This window comes from Octopus sinensis, linkage group LG18 (genome assembly GCF_006345805.1).
Source record: "Octopus sinensis linkage group LG18, ASM634580v1, whole genome shotgun sequence".
Taxonomy (NCBI): Eukaryota; Metazoa; Mollusca; class Cephalopoda; order Octopoda; family Octopodidae; genus Octopus; species Octopus sinensis.
This window is the reverse complement of record NC_043014.1, coordinates 37751630-37774327: the sequence shown is the minus strand read 5'-3', so window position 1 is coordinate 37774327 and position 22698 is coordinate 37751630. Positions and strand designations below refer to the sequence as shown.

The 22698-nt window shown below is 39.4% G+C and overlaps 1 protein-coding gene and 1 long non-coding RNA gene across 3 annotated transcripts in view; one reads left to right on the top strand and one right to left on the bottom strand.

Moving 5' to 3' along the window:
* LOC118766995 overlaps positions 1 to 7826 on the top strand; it is a 31935-nt gene extending 24109 nt beyond the window's left edge. Inside the window, exon 3 of the long non-coding RNA XR_005002915.1 lies at positions 7777 to 7826. This is a non-coding gene — a long non-coding RNA (uncharacterized LOC118766995). The remainder of the gene's footprint in view (positions 1 to 7776) is intronic.
* The window catches only part of LOC115221514 (properdin), a 103734-nt gene that overhangs the window by 8855 nt on the left and 72181 nt on the right, over positions 1 to 22698 (bottom strand). For both annotated transcript variants that reach the window (XM_029791715.2, XM_029791714.2), the window contains exons 5-9: positions 19577 to 19747; positions 15303 to 15473; positions 13601 to 13774; positions 10374 to 10562; positions 6877 to 7014 (exon numbers count right to left, since the gene is read on the bottom strand). In XM_029791715.2, the coding sequence (XP_029647575.1) occupies positions 6877 to 7014; positions 10374 to 10562; positions 13601 to 13774; positions 15303 to 15473; positions 19577 to 19747 (843 nt within the window). The remainder of the gene's footprint in view (positions 1 to 6876; positions 7015 to 10373; positions 10563 to 13600; positions 13775 to 15302; positions 15474 to 19576; positions 19748 to 22698) is intronic.

Sequence of the window (22698 nt, the reverse complement as noted above, 5' to 3'; positions counted from 1 at the left end):
AGGAAATGAAAAATAAAAACATTTACCATCTAACTCCTGGACCAATGGTTTCAAACTTTTCTTAGCAAATGAAATAATTTGCGAGGCGAAATCTTCTTCAGCAGGTACACCTTAGATTAAATATATATACACGAGGCAATCTAATATATGCCCCATGCTTATACATTCTAATTTTTCAAATCTACCGCGCAAGCGCAGCTCCTTGTCAGCAGTAAATAAAATGTCGGCTTTTTGATTCGAAATTTATCCAGGAGTTAGATGATAAATGTTTAATTTTTCATTACCTTCGAAACTTTATCCCTAATAGTGGTTTGGAATTTAACTGTCCTTTCTAGCGTGCAAGTAATCCTATGATGGATACCTCATATGTGTTTAAATGCACGATGTATTTATATGAATAATATATAGTCTATTGACTAAATTTTTTACACTCTAGACCACTGGTAATGAAAATTTCATATATTTCTAATTACCCTTTGATATTAACATATATATGTTTTTTTAAGTGCTTTGGTCTTACTGGGATCTCCCTTTTAAGTAGAAAGAATAGCCAAAACTTTTTGACTGCTATTTCTAAATTCGGTGTGTGGTGAGGCAAATCGTTGCTGAACCCTTAATTAATTAGTATTACTTAAACCTTCCTTGAATGGGTTTTTTACATGTCGAACTCTACTTGGTGAAATTAATGATTATTTCTAAATTAATTAATTGATTTCACCCTTTATTATTGATATATATATATATATATATATATATATGTATATATATGTATATATATACACGAGCAAAACGCCCCTCGTCCAATGGACGATGCTGAGTTGTCAAACATTTAAACCAAATTTTCTCAAAACGACTTGTCCGACCGTCCCAAATGCCTCCCCTTTGAGAAACACTGATTTAATCTTGGTTTTGTTAAATGAAGTTAAGGCAAAAAAAAAAAACTTCTTGAGAAACCAAATAGTCTTTCCTTCCTTCATGCCAAGTTTGAAGAAAATATCTCTTCTGCATCTTACTTTCTAGGTCTCTTAAATATACTGCATTTTGTGGCATTATTTCAAGCCAGTCGGCTTTTTTTGCGCAAACTGCACGTGCATTTTTCTCGCGTACGCGTAGTATCGATCGCAACAGTTGGTGTACTTACGCGTACAAATGCACGTTCCCACGGCTTTATTGATCGCATTCTCACCTGGAATCGATTTTTGTAATTTTTTCAAGACTTATACGCGCCCTGATACCGTCGGTATCTAAATATCAAATTTGAGCGCGATTGGATGGAGGATGCCCGAGATCCTAGAAGACGCACACACAGACAAACAGAACGGATTTTATATAATAGATATATATATATATTGATGCTTCACCATTTTTGTGGCTTGTCAACAGCATGTGCCCAAACAGGATTGGAGATGAATCATATCGCCAGTCCACGACATGTATGCTCATGATGTGCAAACCATGTGTGGGTGTACCCTGACAATGCATACGTCAGAATAAATTCAAATATGAAATAGAAGCAGCACAAGTGTAATAAACATTATCAACTGCATATACTGTGGAGGCACATGGCTTAGTGGTTTGAGCAGCGGACTCGCGGTCAAGGGATCGCAGGTTCGAATCTCAGATCGGGCTATGTGTGTATTTATGAGCGAAACACCTAAGCTCCACGCGGTTCCGGCAGAAGGCAGTGGCAAACTTCTGCTGACCCCTTCACAACAGGTTTATCTCATTCTTTCCTCCTGCATCTAGCAGCTCACCTGCGACGGACCAGTGTCCCGTCCGGGTGAGGAACCTATATGCCAATGAAACCGGGAAACCGGCCCTTCTGAACCAGGCATGGCTCAAGAAGGCTCAACCAGGCTCAGCCAGGCATGGCTCATATGCGAGTGTGGTGAGCATGGCTCAAGAAGGAACAAACAACAACGACAACAACCGCTTATACTTAACGTCTGTTATATAATATAACACACGAGTAAGTGGACAAACGAAAGGAAAAGGCACTCAAGATTATCATTATTATTTAAGACAGATTGATTCAGGTCCATGCGACTTAAATTGGCTTCTAACAGAGATCCAGTTCGTGAGCCGGGTTCGTGCTAGAAGCCTGCGAAACTTTAAGTCCTATAAAACCGAATCAAACTGTTTTAAAGAATAATAATAATAATATCATATGCGAGTGTGGTGAGCATGTATGTTGATGTCAGTATATCTGTATATAAAATACAGATATTGGTGGGGGGGGGGGGTGAAAGGCCAAGTCGGCTTCGGCGAAATTTGAACTCAGAACATAAAGACAGACGAAATACCTATTTCTATTTCTTTACTACCCACAAGGAGCTAAACACAGAGGAGACAAACAAGGACAGATAGACGGATTAAGTCGATTATATCGACCCCAGTGCGTAACTGATACTTAATTTATCGACCCCGAAAGAATGAAGGGCAAAGTCGACCTCGGCGGAATTTGAACTCAGAACGGAACGGCAGACGAAATAGCTCTAAGCATATCTTCTACTGTAGTCCCAGGCAGACCAAAGCCTGCTGAGCACCTTAAAGAACGTGTGGATGTGTGTGTGTGTGTGTGTGTGTGCATGTGTGTGTGTATGTGTGTGACTGCCAGAAGTTTTGACAAAAGTATTTATTTACACAGGTGAAGCATTTATTAACAGTCAGAAAGTTGTATTTTTGTGTTGAACGATGGATGTAAATGTGTGTGTGTGTGCATGCGACGAGTGAGCGCATGTGTGCTATAAACTATTTTGTATGGTTGATAGGAATGTCAGCTTGGGTGCAAATGTATATGTAAAGCAGACACTCAATTCCTGAAATGTGAGCAGTACTTTTAATATCTGGCAACGTATTGTTCAAGAATGCTGAATGTTCTTTTATTTGAAGAATTAAGCTAATCGTCGGAACACAGCCGTGTTGCTATTTTAAGTTCCTCTCAAGTAGTGTACTTTTAGTTAGTTTGCGTCAGCAATCAGAGTTACTTTCACAGAAAGACATATTAACTAATCACCTGTCGTAACTCAGTTTACACCTGTGATCATCCTCCTCCTCCTCATTATCGGTTAACATCCGCTTTCCATGCTGGCATGGACTGGATGGTTTGACCGAGAACTGGCGAGCCGAGAGGCTGCACCAAGCTCCAATCTGATCTGACATGGTTTCTACAGCTTGATGCCTTCCTAACGTCAACCACTCCAAGAGTGTAGTGCAGTGCTTTTCAACCTTTTTGCTGGAGCGGAACCCCAAGGAAACATTCCACTGGCTCGAGGAACCCCTGTGCAATAATTTAATAGTCTTCTGCACACATATCTGCACAGGAGAATTAAAAATTACTGCCGATTTTAGCAGTTTTGTAACTTCTTGCGGAACCCTTGGACTGTACTGGCGGAACTCTAAGGTTCCGCGGAACCCTGGTTGAAAACCACTGGTGTAGTGGATACTTTTTACGTGCTACTGGCATAGGAGCCAGTCAGGCGACACTGGCATCGGTCACGCTCGAATGGTAGTTTCTATGTGCCACCGCACAGGTGCCAGTCAGGCGGCATTGGCATCCGCCACGACTACGATTTCACTCGGTTTAACAGGTCTTCACAAGCAAAGCATATCACCCAACGATTGAAGGGTGCTTTTAAACGGGCTAGCTATGCGACACTGGCATCGGCCACGACTACGATCTTACTTGGCTTGCCGGCTTTTGTCAAGTACGGCATATCTCCTAAGGTTTCGGTCGCTTGTCATTGCCTCTGTGGGGTAGAAATTTCGAAGGACGTATTTCACCACCTCATCCCATGTCTTCCTGGATCTACCTATTCCATAGGTTCCCTCTACTGTTCAAGTGTGACATTTCTTCATACAGCTATCTTCATCCAAACGCATCACATAACCACACCAGCATAGTCGCCTCTCTTATATACCACATCTGATGCTTCTTATGTCCAACTTAACTCTCAGGGCGCTTACATTCTGTCGTGTATGCACACTGACATTACACATCCAGCGGAGCATACTATCTTCATTTCTTTCAAGCCTACGCATGTCCTCAGCAGTCACAGCCCATGTTTCACTGCCGTGAAGCATGGCTGTTCGCACACAGGCATCATACAGTCTACCGTTCACTCTAAGCGAGAGGCCCTTTGTTACCAGCAGAAGTAGGAGATCTGTGAACTTTGCCCAACCGATTCTTATTCTACAGCTACGCTCTCTGAGCATCCATCCTCCTACGGACTTGGTCATCTAGGTAACGGAAGCTATCAACTACTTGTAGTTTTTCTCCCTGGCATGTGATGGAACCTGTTTTCTGCACGACTTTGGTGTTTATTGCACTTGTGCACTTACTACACTCAAAAACTATCTTCCCATTTAACCTTCCTCTGATATTGCTTCACCTCTTCTATATATATATATATTATATATATATATATATATATATATATATATATATATATATATATATATATAATATATATATATATATATATGGATAGATAGATAAAGATAGATAGATAGATAGATAGATAGATAGATAGATAGATAGATAGATAGATAGATAGATAGATAGAAAGAAACCGATGAAATAAGTGGCACGCATAAGATAAATAAGTACTGGGGTCGACTCATTCGATTAAAAAGTTTTCAAAGCGGTACCCCTCTATTTTAATACATCAATGAAGAGATATTTTAATGAAGCAATATTTATGCCAAATATGAAGGCGCGTGGTTCAGTGGTTAGAGCGTCGAGCTTACGATCGTGAGGTTGTGAGTTGGAATCCTAGACCGGGCTGCGTGTTGTGCTCTTAAGCAAGACACTTTATTTCACGTTGCTCCAGTTCATTCAGCTGTAGAAATGAGTTGCGACGTCACTGGTGCCAAGCTGTATCGGCCCCTTTGCCTTTCCCTTGGATAACATTGGTGGCGTGGAGAGGGAAGGCCGGTATGCATGGACGACTGCTGGTCTTCCATAAACAACTTGCCCGGACTTGTGCCTGGGAGGGTAACTTTCTAGGTGCAATCCCACGGTCAGTCATGACCGAAGGGGGTCTCAACAGCATTATTTATGCCAAATATGGAATCTTTTTGACAGAATCTGTGATTAACCAGTACATACTTCCCTTCATGTATGATACACATTCTCAATTCTTTTCAGCCGCCGGAGGCTTATGAAAGGAATTCTCTATATTGCTTAGCACATAATGAAATGAAACTAAAACTTTTAAAACAGGCATGAACGTTTGGGGAAAACTCATAAAAACGTGTAGGACAGAGAAAAGATTAAAAAATTCGAAACTCAGGTAATCAGTTAAGCTGTTGGCAGTCAAGCAAATCGATTGTTAATATTTTGGCAGCTTACCATTACCTGTAACTAAAAACTGCAAAACAGTTTGTCTAAGGCTTTAACGATTCTACCAATCCACTTTGGTTGAGTGTCACACGAGATGAGCGTATATGGAAGTTGGCATATGAATGTGATAAGTATTTGAGAAGTTGGTTAGTAGGTTGTTTGGTTGGGTTGGGATGCACTCTGACTGTGTGCGCTTGTGTAATGGCGAGTGCACTGTTATTAATATTGTGAGCAGTACATTTAATTCAAGAGAGGAACCAAAGTATTTTAGCATTAGACTACTCGTAACCCGTTGGGTCACCGGAAAAGTCTGAGTTTCCCAGCAACAGAGTTTTGTTTCGTGGGGTTTTTTCTTCTTTTTCCAGATTATTTTGCATGCTTTCAACGAATGTGGCTTCGAAACCACGAGTAAACAGCTCCTTTCCCCAGAAAAGGAAATATTTAACTGCTATTTCTTGCACGCCCTGCTACCACATAACAAGTATTTCGGGTCCTTTATTGCAAATAGCGGATCTTTTCCTTTTGAACGGCACTTTGTAACATAATTTCTAGGTAACTAAAAAACTTTAAACTTCGTATACTGGTAGAATGTGTTTATAAAACATCATTTTCTCTTGGCTTTATTGAGAAAATTCTATAGTTTGTAAGATATTTCGTCTGAAATTTCGAGCATTTCGGCAATTTTAACCAACCGATTCCGTGCTGTATGAATATGTCCCTCGTTTAAGAAACAGATTGGGTTTATTTACATTTGTGAAGAAAAAAAGATACCCTTCCCCCACCCCTAATCCTAACTCACGTGGTAGCCGGGTGTGCTAGAAATAGCAGCCAATTATTTGGAAGTGAGATACGTTGAAGGCACTCGGAAAAACCCTATGGAAAAAAATTATTTCACGCTGAGGTTACGAACAGGTCTTTTACGAAATATTTACGCCAAAAGGAATTTTTGTAATTGTATTCACTTGAAAATAATTTTTTAAAACCATTGAAATATTGTCTGTTTAAAGAAAAGTAAAATATAAATACTTATTGTACAAACAACTTATATTTTTGAAACCACATTCACTTAAAAATATTACTAAATGATTAGATTGTGTTTTACAAAAGCGAAAATAGAAACATTTTTCGTTGTCCACTCACTGTATAGTCTAAAAGTAAGAGTTACTTCCCTTGCAGGATTAAGTTAATTTCGGAAACTTTTCCTATTATGCACCGTTTGGGGTCTTTATACCCTGCAAACCCCTAATATCTTCACAACTACTTATCGCGAATTTTAACCATCGGGGGTCTCATCCTCACCACGCATTTAGTATCCCTGCCAATTTTCAGCTCGATCCTAACCTCGGTTTGGCCGCCATTAACCGTCAAAGCAAAATGTGCATACAATTTTCGTCCAAGGACTGTTTAATAGATATAGATTAGGTTGAGTCATATTAGTGAACGAATATTTATCTCTCTACGCCTAATGACAGTTGTTCTATCTCAAATATTTGAACTTATTTCCATGGAGCAATTAGAATTAAATGGTTTACCGTCAGGACATGGAGCGCCTTTGTGTTGAGGTTTCGGACATGCACACTTTCTCACTCGTCTTTCTGTAGCAAAAGGTGAAGTACACTTCGCAGCTGTGCAACGAATCCATTGTGACCAGTGACACCATTTTCCATTCACTTTGTTTTTTAATACGCAATATAAAAAGGAAAATGTAGAAAGAAAAAAATTAGATATTCAATGATATCGAACATGTCCAAATTAAAATTGTTTCATAAATTATATTTGAAGATCTACGTATACATATTTCGACCTTAATTGATATAGAATGAATTGTGATTATAGATTATGGAAATCAGATGAGTTTAAAATTGGTTTCAAATTCTGGCACAAAGCCAGCAATTCCGAGGAGGGAGTTAAGTCCAGTACTCGTTTGGTTCTTATTTTATCGATCCCGAAAAGTTAAAAGGCCAAGTCGACATCGGTGGCATTTGAACACAGAACGTGAAATCTGAAGAAATGCCGCTAAGCATTTTTGACCGACACGGTAATGATTCTTATTTCTTTATTGCCCACAAGGTGCTAAACATAGAGGGGACAAACAAGGACAGACAAAGGGATTAAGTCGATTACATCGACCCCAGTGCGTAACTGGTACTTAATTTTATCGACCCCGAAAGGATGAAAGGCAAAGTCGACCTCGGCGGAATTTGGACTAAGAAGTACCAGCGGTAGATCGGGGCTTATGGTGTCGGATCATTGCTACATTTGTTTCATATTTGTATTGTGTATTTCATTCGATTCTTATATATTTTATATAATTTTTATATTCATATATCATAACGTGTTACTGACCCCAATCAGTTGTTTTGTCCCATTTTTTGTGTAGCCCCCTGTTGGTAATAAAGAAATTGGTATTTCGTCTGCCGTTACGTTCCGAGTTCAAATTCCGCCGAGGTCGACTTTGCCTTTCATCCTTTCAGGGTCGATACAAAACCAGTTGAGCACTAGGGTCGATGTAATCGACTTACCCACTCACCCGAAACTGCTGGCCTTGTGCCAAAATTTGAAACCAATATTTTACGCAAGTGTAAGGCGGCAGACTGGCAGAATCATCATGCCGGGCAAAATATAATGCTTTCAGAGGCATGTCGTCCATCTTTACGTTCTGAGTTCAAATTGCGCCGAGGTCAACTTTACCTTTCATCCTTTTGAGTACGATGAAATAAAGTACCAGTCGAACACTAGGGTCTATGTGATCAACCTGGCCCCTCCCACCAAACCTGCTGGCTTTGTGCCAAAATTTGAAACCAATATCTTATGCAAGTATATATACGCCCCAGCATGGCCGCAGTCAAATGACTGAAACAAGTAAAAGATAGCATCTAGTGTAAGTGATAAGCAATCAGAGAAAAAGTTACGCAATATGAATGCTTCACAAACAATCCGAAATTAGAAACAACTTGTCAATATTCCATTTTCTTCCCTTCATATTTCTTTCTTTCTTTCTTTCGTTCGTTCGTTCTTGTTCTTTCATTCTTTTCATTCTCTCTCGTATATAAAAAGAAAATCTACTTTGACTCTACAGGTGCACAAGGCCAGAGCTTTTCCGCATTCTCAAGGCGCAAGGCCTGAAGTTTTGAAGGACGAGGCCAATCGATTACATCGGCCCCATGCTGAAGTGGTACTTATTTTATCGACCCCGAAAGGATGAGAGACAATGTCGATCACAGCAAAAGTTGCCAACAGCCTATAATTGAAACCAATTTACGTACTCAACTCCTGGTTGCTTTCAACTTAAACTTGGAATAAGAACCACAAGTCTCAATACTTTAGAAGTAAAAAAAAAGCATTCACGTCATTAAAAACAGTAAACCTTATAATAAATAATGGACCACTTGCAGATATCTATGTCTGCAAAAAAATGTAATTATAGCTGGTGCAAACTAACAGGATGTTTAACTAACCTTGGAATTTAGCTATGCATTGTGTCTAACAGTTTTTTTGAAAAAATGTTTTTGCACAAAAACATGATCGCCCCATATTCAAATTGTTCATAACTTTGTCATTTTAAGATATTTAAGGGTTGGGTAAAATTCTTCCATCAAATAGTTTCAAATGATTCTAAAACATAACCACGATCTTCCCTCTCCTTCAGATGAAAGCAGATGTTATTAATCTTAATCTTGCTTCAAGACCAGGAACTGAACGTTATCAGCGATAAGGTTACGGCAACGCACATGAGTCACACATTGAAAGATCACAACCAGTTGTAATTTTATCTAAGTTAAAATCATCATCATCAGCATCAACAACAGCATTTAATGTCCACTTTTCCATGTTTCATGGACCAGACAGAATTTGTGGAAGCAGATTTTCTACGACCAGGTGCCTTCCTGTCGCCAACCTTCATCTGTTTCCAGATAAAGCAATTTTTCCAAAAGGTCAGGCATGTTTTTTATATATGACTGGAAATGAACAACACGTTTAACGGTGATTCTCGTTTACGACCACCATATAATGTCGAGACAAGAGTACACACACACACACGTATATATATATATATATATATATATATATATATAAGGAGGTGCTGTAAAGTTCCTGGCTTTAAGAGTATCACGAAAGGCTTGGTTTGAGACCCATCCTTCCGAGTTCCTTTACAGGGCTTAGAAAAACTGAAGGACCGCTGCAATACTATGTGAATCTGAGAAGGGAATATGTTGGATAATATCACAATTAACTGGTCCTCCTGTATTTTCTTTTACCCAAAGCAAGGAACTTTTCAACACCCCTCTCGTATATACGAACGAACGAAAGAAAGGAAAAAAGTAGGGAAGAAAATGAAATATGAGCTTCGAATTTTGGCACAAGCCAGCAAGGTCGAGGGAGTGGTCCAGTCGATTACATTGACCCCAGTGTTCACCTGGTATTTATTTTATCGACGTCGAAAGGATGACATGCAAAGTCAATCTCGGCGGTATTCGAACACAGAACGTAAAGACCGACGAAATGCCGCTAAGCATTTTGCTCGGCGTGCTAACAATTCTGCCAGCTCACCGTCCTAAGAAAATGAAATATTGACATAAGGAGTTTCAGTCATTTGACTGCAGCCATGCTGGAGCACCGGCTTTAGTCGAGCAAATCGACCCCGGGACTTAGTCTTTGTAAGCCCAGTACTTATTCTATCGGTCTCTTTTGCCGAACCGCTAAGTGACAGGGACGTAAACACACCAGCATTGGTTGTCAAGCAATGCTAGGAGGACAAACACAGACACACAAACATATACACACACATACATATATACATATATACGACAGGCTTCTTTCAGTTTCCGTCTACCAAACCCACTCACAAGGCATTGGTCGGCCCGGGGCTATAGTAGAAGACACTTGCCCAAGGTGCCACGCAGTGGGACTGAACCCGGAACCATGTGGTTGGTAAGCAAGCTACTTACCACACAGCCATTCTTGTGCCTGTGTGATAAAAAAAAAAAGCAAAATCAAAAGGAGGAAGTCCACAGACAGACTGACTTACCTGGACAGTCGATATTGTTATAACATTCACGTTTCTCTATCGATCGACCACGACATTGACGGCCGTAATGACGTGGTTTAGGTTTTGTGCATGTTCGATGGCGAGTTTTAAAGCCGCGGATACCACTGCATCTTCGAGCGTTACAACTACCAAACGCACTCCAGTTTGACCAGCTTCCGTGTATAGATACTAAAAAAAAAAGGTAGATTGTGAACATAGGCAATTAATCAAAGGTGCTGGGTAATTTCAAAGAAAATTTTAGATTTTCTGTTGAATAATTTCGTCTATTCTATGCCTTGCGAATAAGATATCGAATGTGTTGCTGCAAAGAACAGCCAGCAATGTCAATCAGCCTATCTCACGACGTTCTGAGAGACGATGCCTTCACCCTAGCTTGAAAGAGTAAAGGCACGTGGTTTAGTGGTTAGGGTATTCAGCTCCCGATCGTAAGGTTGTGTGTTCGAAAACCGGCGGTGCGTTGTGTCCTTGAACAAGACACTTTTTTTTTTCACATTGCTTCAGTCCACTCAGCCGGCAAAAATGAGGGATCTTTACCTTTCGACCGACAGATTTAAAAAATAATTCTTTGTAACACTTTCAAACTTCGTATACTGGTAGAATGTGTCAAATAATACATATTTTACTCTTGGCGTTGTTGAGAAAATTCTGTATTTTGGAAGTTATTTTTTGTTAAAGTTCTCGTATTTCGGTAATTTCAACCAATCAATGACGTGTATTCAGTTGAATAAAATTACTGCTGTTGTTTGTCAACAACAACTTCCAGCGAGGTATATTTTGTTTGTCACTGTTATTTATGACATCGTTTGTGCGTTTGTACTGGTTTTAGCTTTAAGGTTTTAGGGTAAGGGTTTTAGGGTTTTAGGATTTTAGAGTTAGGGCTAGGGTTTTAGGGTTAGGGTTAGAATAGCACCTGTAATTCAAAGAGCCAACCTTGTCACATTCTGTATCACGCTGAATCTCCCTGAGAACTACGTTAAAGGTACGCCTGTTTGTGGAATGCTAAGCCATTTGCATGTTAATTTCACGAGTAGTCTGTTCTGTTGATTGATCAACTGGAACCCTCATCGTCGTAACCAAGTGCCAGTGATATAGTTTGAAAGAAGAGAGCGGCAGTCTATGCGGTCTGTATTTCTTGATAAGGAAGTTTCTGGTGGTGGTTAACTGCTTTCGGGTTTCAACACCTATGACCTAGCATCCAATCAAAAAACTCATCAGCTGGTTTGCGTACTGTTACAGCAATCTCCTTGTGGAGTGATTTATTGCGTGTAGACAGCTCTAAGAACCATAATATTTTAATTTTTATTTGCTTCAATCGCCACTTTGAAGACTTTAGCTCAATTTTTTGAATAACTAAGTATTCTTATTTCTTTATTGCCCACAAGGGGCTAAGCGTAGAGGGGCCAAACAAGGACAGACAAAGGGATTAAGTCGATTACATAGTTGCTGGGGGTAAATGAGCGTAAAGTTTGGGACCCCTGTTATAGACACTAAACGACATTCACAATTTTGTTTTCAAAATTTACATTCGTGGTATTATAATCTCTCTATATATAAACGGCAAAATGTCTGTGTGTGCGTGTCCTTTATACAAATCCACAATTTTTCAGTTAGAGGGCTCGCACTTTCTATGGTCATTCAAAACCGTCCAATGATGGTCGTGCACGTCTTTACATTTCCCCAGTCACCCTGCAAAGCCATTAAAAAATCAATAGAAGTGACTTTTTTGTGAATTTTCTATCCAAAACCCAATCAAAATGCCCGAAACTTGATACGCCAATTGAATGTCAGCTAGCTGTATGTGATTGGTCGGTGATTTGGACAGTACTCGCGTGTATGTATGTGCGCACGCACACAGCTGTATATGCACGCACTAGCACTATGACCCGGCGTTGCTGGGTCATAGTGCTAGTTTATAATAAATTAAAATTTGAAAATTTAACTTTGAGAAAGTAACGTTCAGATCACGGCTCATTTTAAAAACTTGCAATTATCAATTAAGTAAAAATAAGCATATAATATGGAAGGTATCATTAACGTTCCTTAGTTTGTTTTCTTCGTGGATCTTGTTAATTTTCTTTCAACATCTTGGAATATTTCAAATTTTCCCTTGATTGTTTTCAAATTTTCTACAATGATGTATTTTTGCATGCTGGTAATGTAAATCGCATTCCTGTTCCTCTACAGTTCAATAATAGAGAAGTTGCAAGCATTTAAAGTTATGTAATTTTTGGCAATCGAATGCCTCCATTGCCCACATAGTGGAAGTTTCAACTATTTGTTGTCATGGCAACTCCTGTTTATAGTTGTTTATGAAAGAAGTTTTCTGAAAATAATTTTATGCTTTTTTAAAAACAATTTAAATGAAATAGCACAATGAAAGAAAACAGTTGCGACTTCCACTATGTAGGTAATGGAGGCATTTTGAAAATGACATAACTTTCAATAACTGTAATTTCTTTCTTACTAATTTCTTAGGGAAAAGTCAGTGTGATTTTCGTCACCAGCAAGCAAAACCATATCAAAACTTTACTTTTTGAAAATATTCAGATGAAAATTTGAAATATACTCCAAGTTTTGTTGGAAGAAATTTAGCAAGATTCTCCTTCTTAAACTCCAGTCAAAGCTACACACATAATCATTAGCTGCAAAAACAGCAATTCCAGTCGTAACTGAAATTAATACGCATTTGAAGTATATGTAAATTTATGCCAGAGGCTGAATCAACCCCAGAATTTCAACTCGGCGCTTTACATTAGATAAGACTGGTCAAAAGTTTCGCCAATTTGAGCGGCTCTGCTGCAACGTGTCACTAAGTTTACTGACACCCATAAAAGGACCGTTTTGGCGGGATTCAGACAGAGAGCCACTGGTCATTTAGCCTGTGGGTTGTTTTCACAAATGTCATACTAGCAGACACACAGACAAATACACACACACGCGCGCGCGCGCGCGCACTCTCTCTCTCTGTCTCTCTTTCTCTCGCTCTCTCATATTGCATTAAGCCAGAAAGTGAAACCTGCATATTTGAATTCAGAACTTGTAGCTACTAAATCCAGCTCGATTGCACCCCCTCACACACGCACACACACTCTCTCTCTCTCTCCTCTCTCTCTCTCTCTCTCTCTCTCTCTCTCTCTCTCTCTCTCTCTCACTGTCATGGTCGACCAAAAACGTAAAGCTAAATTTAAAAACTGTTCTCATATTACCTGGACAAGGTCTTCGCCCTCGACATTCAAGTTTCTCTGTTTTGGGTCCTCTACAGTAGTTACCACCATAGAGTGGTTTTGGACTGTTGCACTCCCTGTTTCTGATACGAAATGCTGTGCCACATGTGACTGGACACGGACTCCATGAACTCCAGAGTGACCAGCCTCCATCCTCTGGAAAAAGAAAAGAGAGAAAAAAGATTATATAAAGCAAAATGTTTTGTTTTTGAGAAGAATGACTTTTAATGAATTTGAATGCCAATAGTTTCTAACTTTCGCATTAGACCACAATTCTAAGTGGAGTCGAGGGTAAAGCTGGTTGAATAAACACTGATTTAGCACAAAGCCAGCGATTCCAGGGTAGGGGGTAAATCGTTACATCGACCCCAGTGTTCAGCTAGTACTTATTTTATCGACTCCAGAAGGATGAAAGGCAAAGTCGACTTCGTTGGAATTTGCACTCTGAATGTAGAGGCGGACGAAAATCCGGTAAGTGTTTTACCCGGTGTGCTAACGATTCTTTTCTACTCTAGGCACAAGGCGAACTGTTTTTGACTAATTTTTCATGCCTATTTCAAAATTTCACTCCATTTGTATGCAGTACGTATCAGTTTTCAGTAGGTACTGAAAGAAGCCCATCGGCTACGGCTGCCGTTACGTTCTGAGTTCAAATTCCGCCGAGGTCGACTTTGTCTTTCATCCTTTCGGGGTCGATAAATTAAGTACCAGTTACGCACTGGGGTCGATGTAATCGATTTAATCTGTTTGTCTGTCCTTGTTTGTCCCCTCTGTGTTTAGCCCCTTGTGGGTAGTAAAGAAATATATATATATATATATATATATATATATATATATATATATATTATATATATATATATATATCTGTGTGTGTCTTTGTGTCTGCGTTTGCCCCCACCACTGCTTCTTGATAACCGGTGTTGGTGTGTTTATGTTCCAGTAACTTAGAGATTTAGCCAACTGGCCGATAGAATAAGTAGCAGGTTTTTAAAAAATAAGTACTGGGGTCGATTCGTTCGACTAAAAATTCTTGGAAGTGGTACCCCTGCATGACCGTAGTCTAATGACTGAAACAAGTAAAAGATAAAAGATATTCATAAACGCTCTCTTCCCTTCTCTGATTAAGATACTATAAAGGTCTTTCATACACTAGGAAATTCGAGAAGCTTAAATAAAGTTGAGTGTAAACTCTAACATACATAATGAAGTAAGCTGAAGATAAAACGTTATCTCTTGAAGTAATAACTTATTGAGACAAAAGTCACATTAATAAATATTCCTTCGAAAGGTTGTAAGGGAGAGAACTCCGAATTTTAAATTTACTAAAGCTAAATAGAGATAGATATGCAGTAGGAATCGAGATTGGTCATAAATACTCTGCATTCTCTCATTTAATTTTTATTCAGTTTAAATTTCAGAGTTCTCTCTCGTGTCCTTTTCAAAGAGGTAATAATTTCAATAGATCAAAAATTATTTTAGGTTTAGGGCGTTATATCTCCGTCATTCTGAAGATATAACTGGAAAATTTATCAAATACGTAAAATGATTGATCATTACTACTGTTTTTCCCTCACCCCACCTCTCTCTCTCTCTCTCTCTCTCTCTCTCACTCTCTCTCTCTCTCTTTCTTTCTCTCTCTCTCTCATTACTTCTTCCTTTAATTAGGAAAATCTCAATAGCTTACGTTGACATTTGATCTTGACACATTTTTTGACTTGATAACTGGAACCTCCACAGGGTCTACCTCTGTATTTAGGTTCTGGATTGTCGCACTTCCGAACCCTTTTCATACTACCTGCACCACAGCTTGCACTACACGTCGACCATGGGGTCCAGTTACTCCACCTTCCATTAACTGAAATATGACAAGAAGAAAACATAAAACACAAACAAAACACAAAAGGATTAGAAAGATGCCATTATAATGTCATTTTCTTCTCATCACTACAATTAATGAATTTTATCCTTAGGTCAGATATATGATGAAAAGCAATCCAGACAGAAGCAGCTGGTTTTTGCTTGTTTATTTATTTTGATACATACAGTAACCTGGTCTCTATTACTGAATGTGCCGTTCCTTTTTAAGATGGTTGCGTGCAATTCAGAGAAATTTGGCTACCATTTATGACACAGATCCCTTTCTACACACACACATATATGAATAAAATGTGGAAAGTAGAGTGGCTGTGTGGTAAGTACATGTTTCCGGGTTCAGTCCCACTGCGTGGTACCTTGGGCAAATGTCTTCTACTATAGCCACGGGCCAACCAAAGACATGTGAGTGGATTTGGTAGACGGAAACTGAACGAAGCCCGTTGTATATATGTATATATATATATGTATATATATGTGTGTGTGTATATGTTTGTGTGTCTGTGTTTGTCCTCCCAACATCGCTTGACAACCGATGCTGGTGTGTTTACGGCACCGTAACTTAGCGGTTCAACAAAAGAGACCGATAGAATAAGTAGTAGACTTACAAAGAATAAGTCCTGGGGTCGATGTGCTCGACTAAAGGCGGTGCTCCAGCATGGCCACAGTCAAATGACTGAAACAAGTAACAGAGTAAAAGAGTAAATAACTGCGTGCATTATTACATAATGTTGCAAGATTGATTGCATTAAACCAAGATGAAACAATTGTAAACTGAAGTAGCAAAATGAATTCCTTACTCCAATCATCTTGTCATCATGTGTGTGTGCACGTGTGTGTGTATCACTCTAACTTTAGACGTCTCATTCAGTTTAGAACCAGATACTTACAGACCGTCCCATAAGTCTAATGAAAAATTAAGGGATATAAATAAAAGCTTCTGCCACATCTATAGTGTTTAGAAACCCAATCAATGACAATAGTCGATGATTTCTTGCCTATCCTCCACCAAAAAAATCTTTCATAAGACGGTCCTGTAGTACAACAGGATTTTAATGCCTAGAGTAAAAAGTATATTTTCTAACAAAAGAGACATTTATTTGTATGTTATTTAAAAATACTAATTGCGCATATTGTACACCGCAGATTAGAGTAAAGCTTGTTTTATTTTTTCTTGACAAAGGTTATTTTTAAAGCCGAAATATCATAACAAAAGGAAACTACGGATCTTTTCTGTTTGAACGGCAGTTTTTAACATAATTTCTAGGTAACTAAAAAATTTTAAACTTCGTACACTGGTAGAATGTGTTTATAAAACATCTTTTTCTCTTGGCTTTATTGAGAAAATTCTATAGTTTGTAAGATATTTGTTATTTCTTTCTTCAATTTCTGCAATTTCAACCAATCAAATACGTCCATTGAGGTAAAAAAAAAAAAATTCTGTGCCGTATGAATATATCCCTCGTTTAAGAAGCAGATATGGTCTATTTACATTTGTGAAGAAAAAAGATACCCTTCCCCCCCACCCCTAACCCTAACTAACCCTAAAACAGATTGAAATGCAATAGATCGATATTAGGGTCATAATTATGGGTGACAATTTCATATGACACCGCTAGAAAAAACTGCCGTTCAGACCGAAAAGATCCAACAGTACAACCATTTATTTTTGTTTTACTTTCGCTCTTTTATTTCTAACTTATATTGTTATAAAGGATTTCTAAAACACTTTAAAACTAAGTATATACATGCATGTGTGCTTATGTGTATGCAATAAATATACAAAACGAGTCTGCACACGAATGCTTGTTTGAGCAATAACAAATGTTCCTTCAAATTAGAGTAGCATACTTTCAGATTCAGTATGGATATTAATGGCTAAGTAATGAATCATCACTCAGACAAAATAAGAACGTCAATTTATATTTCAGTGAACATATATCAGATTCGAGGTTAAAAGAAGAATAGAATGCCAAGCTAGATGTAAGTAAGCATATTTTAGAATTGTGGTTGATGAAAGCACAGATCAGAGTGCCATGTTATGTGTGCATACGTTTGTTCCTTCTTCGCCACATAAATAATTCTTGTTGGCTTTTTAAAGCATCTTGCATTAAATGTGTAAACGCTAAATCAAAATATGTTAACGCTAAAATTTTAACACTAGCTTAACTTGTTTTCTTCTGGATGGCATCTCTGAGTTGCTTATTCTCTAAACAATTCTATTTTTCGACGCCAAACAATGTATCATATTGTACATTTACTTGTTTTGTTTTGTTTTGTTTTTTCCATTACAACTACGTACTAAAGACAGCAGCCAATTTCTACCAAATTACACCTTATCGTTATGAAAAGGTGGGATTTATTTCGGATAATATAGTCCAAGATTACTCCATGTTCGAAAGAAGGACGAGGTGGTCATGATTGGTACAACTCTGATCATATGTTTGCTCATTAAAGGCATTCCAAGGAGCAATTGACTATTGAAAAGGTTGCAAGACGCAACGAAAATTTTAGAAAATAAAAATAAGAAATAAGTGGAAATTTTAGCGGTAAGTGTGTTAAATAATAAGGCACTAAAAGAGAATGACTCTCCCCAGACACAACAGAATATGCTTCAACACACGAACTCATATAAAGAATCTTGCAAACCAAATCCAAAACCGAAATTTAAAAAGAAAAAAACGGTTATGATATCTGGCAAACAAATTAGTTTTGTACTGGGAGTCGAAACCTCACTGCAGTCTTCATTTGTTAGCTGCTTGTCTCTTACTTCACGGTCTGTAAACGGAGGAAAGCATCTATAATCGAGAACAGAAATGAAGAGCTGTACACACTGAGTCGTTCTGTTTCTCTAAAGCAGGAATTTCCAACGAAGAGCATACGCCCCACCAGAGGGGCCTGGGAAAATTGTGGTGGGGAGTGGAATCCAAAATTTTTTTTAGTGGGACATGGAATAGTGAAAATCTTTTTGTTACAGCAAATATACTACACTTATACTCAATCTAGCTGAACTAATCACTCCAGCTAAGTATACTGTGTGAAGACAGTTTGCTACAGTATAGCCCTATTCTAATGCCCAAGTACTCTTTACTCTTTTACTTGTTTCAGTCATTTGACTGCGGCTATGCTGGAGCACCGCCTTTAGTCGAGCAAATCGACCCTAGGACTTATTCTTTGTAAGCCTAGTACTTATTCTATCTGTCTCTTTTTTTCCGAACCACTAAGTTACGGGGACGTAAACACACCAGCATCGGTTGTCAAGCGATGTTGGGTGGACAAACACAGACACACAAACATATACGCACACATAAATGAAGTTTGGGGTTTTTTTTCCAATCACTGGTAGAGCGTACATTTTTTGAAGGTAAGTTATAGTGGAGCCTGGTATGGGGCCTTGTACATATATACAACGGGCTTCGTTCAGTTTCCGTCCGCCAAATCCATTCACAAGGCTTTGGTCGGCCCGAGGCTATAGTAGAAGACACTTGCCCAAGGTGCCACGCAGTGGGACAGAACCCGGAACCATGTGGCTGGTAAGCACGCTACTTATCTCATAGCCATTCCTTCGCCTATACTATGGATATTTCTTTAAGGAAAGTATATAATTATGAAATATTAAAAATGAAGTTTGGGTTTTTTTTCCAATCACTGGTAGGGCGTACATTTTTTTGTAGGTAAGTTATAGTGAGGCCTAATAGGAAATATGTAGGGAAACACTGGGCCAAAGAGTCAACATAATTAGCACTCCGTCGGTTACGACGACGAGAATTCCAGTTGATCCGATCAACAGAACAGCTAGCGCGTGCAAATGGCTGAGTACTCCGCAGACACGCGTACCCTTAACGTAGTTCTCGGGGAAACTCAGCGTGACACAGAATGTAACAAAGCTGAACTTCTGAAATACAGATACTACTTATTTTTGTCGGCTGAGTGGACTGGAGGAACATAGAATAAAGTGTCTTGTTCAAGGACACAACGCGTCGCTGGGAATTGAACTCCCGACCTTATGATCGTGAGCCGAATATCCTATCTAGTAAGCCACGCGCCTTCTCAAAAGAGTCAAATAAATCATTAGTTTCAACTTACCTGGACACGGTTTCGTATTGCATGCGGCTTCCTCTACGCTGCTACCGACGCAATCTTTACCATCGTTTGCCGGCGGTGGATAGATACAAGCCCGAGTTCGAGAGCGGCGGCCTCCACCGCATGACTTAGTACACGGATGCCACTGATACCAGGGCCCCCAATTGCCATCCACTGCAAAAGAAAGGGATATATATATATATATATGTGTGTGTGTGTATAGAAAAGAAGGTAATATTTCGCACGCATTATAGCCGTGAAAACAGCAAAACAAATTGGGTATTATTACCCTTTTAAGACGGAAAATAATACTTAATCTTCCTGCGGTTTTCACCTTCTCGTCTGTACAGTACGATATACATTCGACGCTTCTCAAATCAAAATTATATATATATAGATAGATCGTTAGCTACTACACGCAATTTTTTTCTCTCCTTGTTTTTTTCTGTGTATCTTTCTGTGGAAGAGCGTAGGCTCGAAACGTAAAAGTCTTTTTCTATTCCTGAGCGCTATACTAATACATTTGTTTGTACACCTTCGTCTTTTGTTTATTTTCGTAAACTTGCCTTTATATATATATATATATATTATATATATATATATATATATATATATATATATATATATATTATATATATATATAGGCAAGTGAAAATCAAATCAAAATAGACAAAATAGATGAACATCAATGGAATTTGTATCTTGTGGTACCAGTGCCTGTGGCACACAAGAAATCCATCAGTGCCGTAGTCAGTGCGGTGGGCACATGACAAACACCATCCGATCGTGGTCGTTCACCAGCCTCATCTAGCACCTGTGTCGGTGGCACATAAAAAACACCATCCGAAGACCCGGCAAGACTAGTCAGGCCATAACCCATGGCCCTACTGGACGTAGTCAGTCCACCTGTGCATCCTTCCTTCTTGTGACACTTGTGAAGACCTGTTGAGGCAAGTGAAAATCAAATCAAAACAAATCAAAATAGATGAACATCAATGGAATTTGTATTTTTGTGGTACCAGTGCCGGTGGCACGTGGCACATAAGAAAACCATCCGAACGTGGCCGTAGCCAGTACCGCATCGACTGGCCTCCGTGCTGTGGGCACGTAACAAGCACCATCCGATCGTGGCCGTTTGCCAGCCTCATCTGGCACCTGTGTCGGTGGCACATAAAAAACACCATCCAGAGCGTGGCCGTCTGCCAGCCTCGTCTGGCACCTGTGTCGGTGGCACATAAAAAACACCATCCGAGCGTGCCGTCTGCCAGCCGTCCTCCGGCACCCTGTGTCGGTGGCACATAAAAAACACCATCCGAGCGTGGCCGTCTGCCAGCCTCGTTGGCACCTGTGTCGGTGGCACATAAAATCACCCACTACACTCTCGGAGTGGTTGGCTTAGGAAGGGCATCCAGCTGTAAAACACTGCCAGATCTGACTGGACTGGTGCAGCTTTCGGGCTCCCCAGACCCCAGTTGAACCGTCCAACCCATGCTAGCATGGAAAGCGGACGTTAAATGATGATGATGATGATGATGATGATGATATATAGCTCGTTGCAGTTCTTATCGATTTCATTTCAACAATCCATACCACTAAAATATAAAGTATTTGTGACAAAATCAGAATGAAATGAAATGAAATAAAATAAAATAAAATAAGAAATAAACTATAGGTGCAGACATGCAGACGTGGCTGTGTGGTAAGAAGATTTCTTCCCAACCACATGGTTGCGGGTTCAGTCCCACTACGTGGCATCTTGGGCGAGTGTCTTCTAATATAGCTTCGGGTCGACCAAAGCCTTGTGCGTGCATTTTGTAGGCGGAAACTGAAAGAAGCTCATCGTGTGTGTGTATATATATATATATATATATATATGTAAATGCGTGTGTCTTTGTGCCTGTGTTTGTTCACCACTACCGCCACTTGACAACCGGGTGCTGGTGTTTTTACGTCTCCGTAACTTAGCGGTTTGGCAAAACACCCCGATAGAGTAAGTACCAGGTTTAAAAAATAAAAGAAAGAAAAGAAGTTCTGGGGTTGATTCATTCGACTGAAAATTCCTCAAAGTGATGCCCCAGTATGGCCGCAGTCTCTGACTGAAACAAGTAAAAGTTAAAAGATAAGTGAGGAAAATAGAGCGTTGGTAATCTTGATAAGAATATAAAAATATTAAAGAAATAAATAAAATACGATTATATATGCGGTGCCCCAGTATGGTCACAGGTTAGGGCTGAGACATATAAAAGAATAAAAGAACATCACTATTTACTATAGTTGCCACCAACATACTCTTGAATTACTGACCATTTCTCTTAATGACCACCTCAGCTTCTAAAATTCCACCCCCACCTTTTCTACTACCGGCGCAATCATCGTTGTGTGGTAAGAAGACCTACTTGACACACGGTAAGGCGGCGAGCTGGCAGAATCGTTAGCACGTCGGGCGAAATGCTTAGCGGTATTTCGGCTGCCGTAACGTTATGAGTTCAAATTCCGCCGAGGTCGACTTTGCCTTTCATCCTTTCGGGGTCGATAAATTAAGTTCCAGTTACGCGCTGGGGTCGATGTAATCGACTTAATACCTATGTTTGTCCCCTCTATGTTTAGCCCCTTGTGGGTAATAAAGAAATAGGTATAAAATGACAACCAGCCCACACCCACCAGGCCCTCACCCACACGCACTCTACTCAAACCACTCCCTACAGATACCAACCCTCCTCATGCCCAGTCTGACAAAAAAAATTGCAAACACACAGGAGCCTCAAAGCCACCCACCCTCACCCTGCAATGAAAAACTTATATTAATGAACAATGGACAGATTGAGGAATTGGATTAACAAAGTAAATTCGTGGGACGGAATGGTCAAGGTTGATATAGTGAATGTATTGGGTTTGCCTGAGGACGATCATTGCGTGCTAATGGACAAGGAGAACCTGTGGAAGGTACACGAGTACGTGGAAAACTATGACTGGGAGTGGTGGTACAAAAAAATAGACACCAGCACAATGCCGGAAAGAATAAGGTATGTGGACATTTTAAAGAAATATAATGCAGATATTTTGAAAAAGATGTGCACGAATTATTGTAAAATGTAAATAACGATAAACGTCACCCTTTTCAAGCC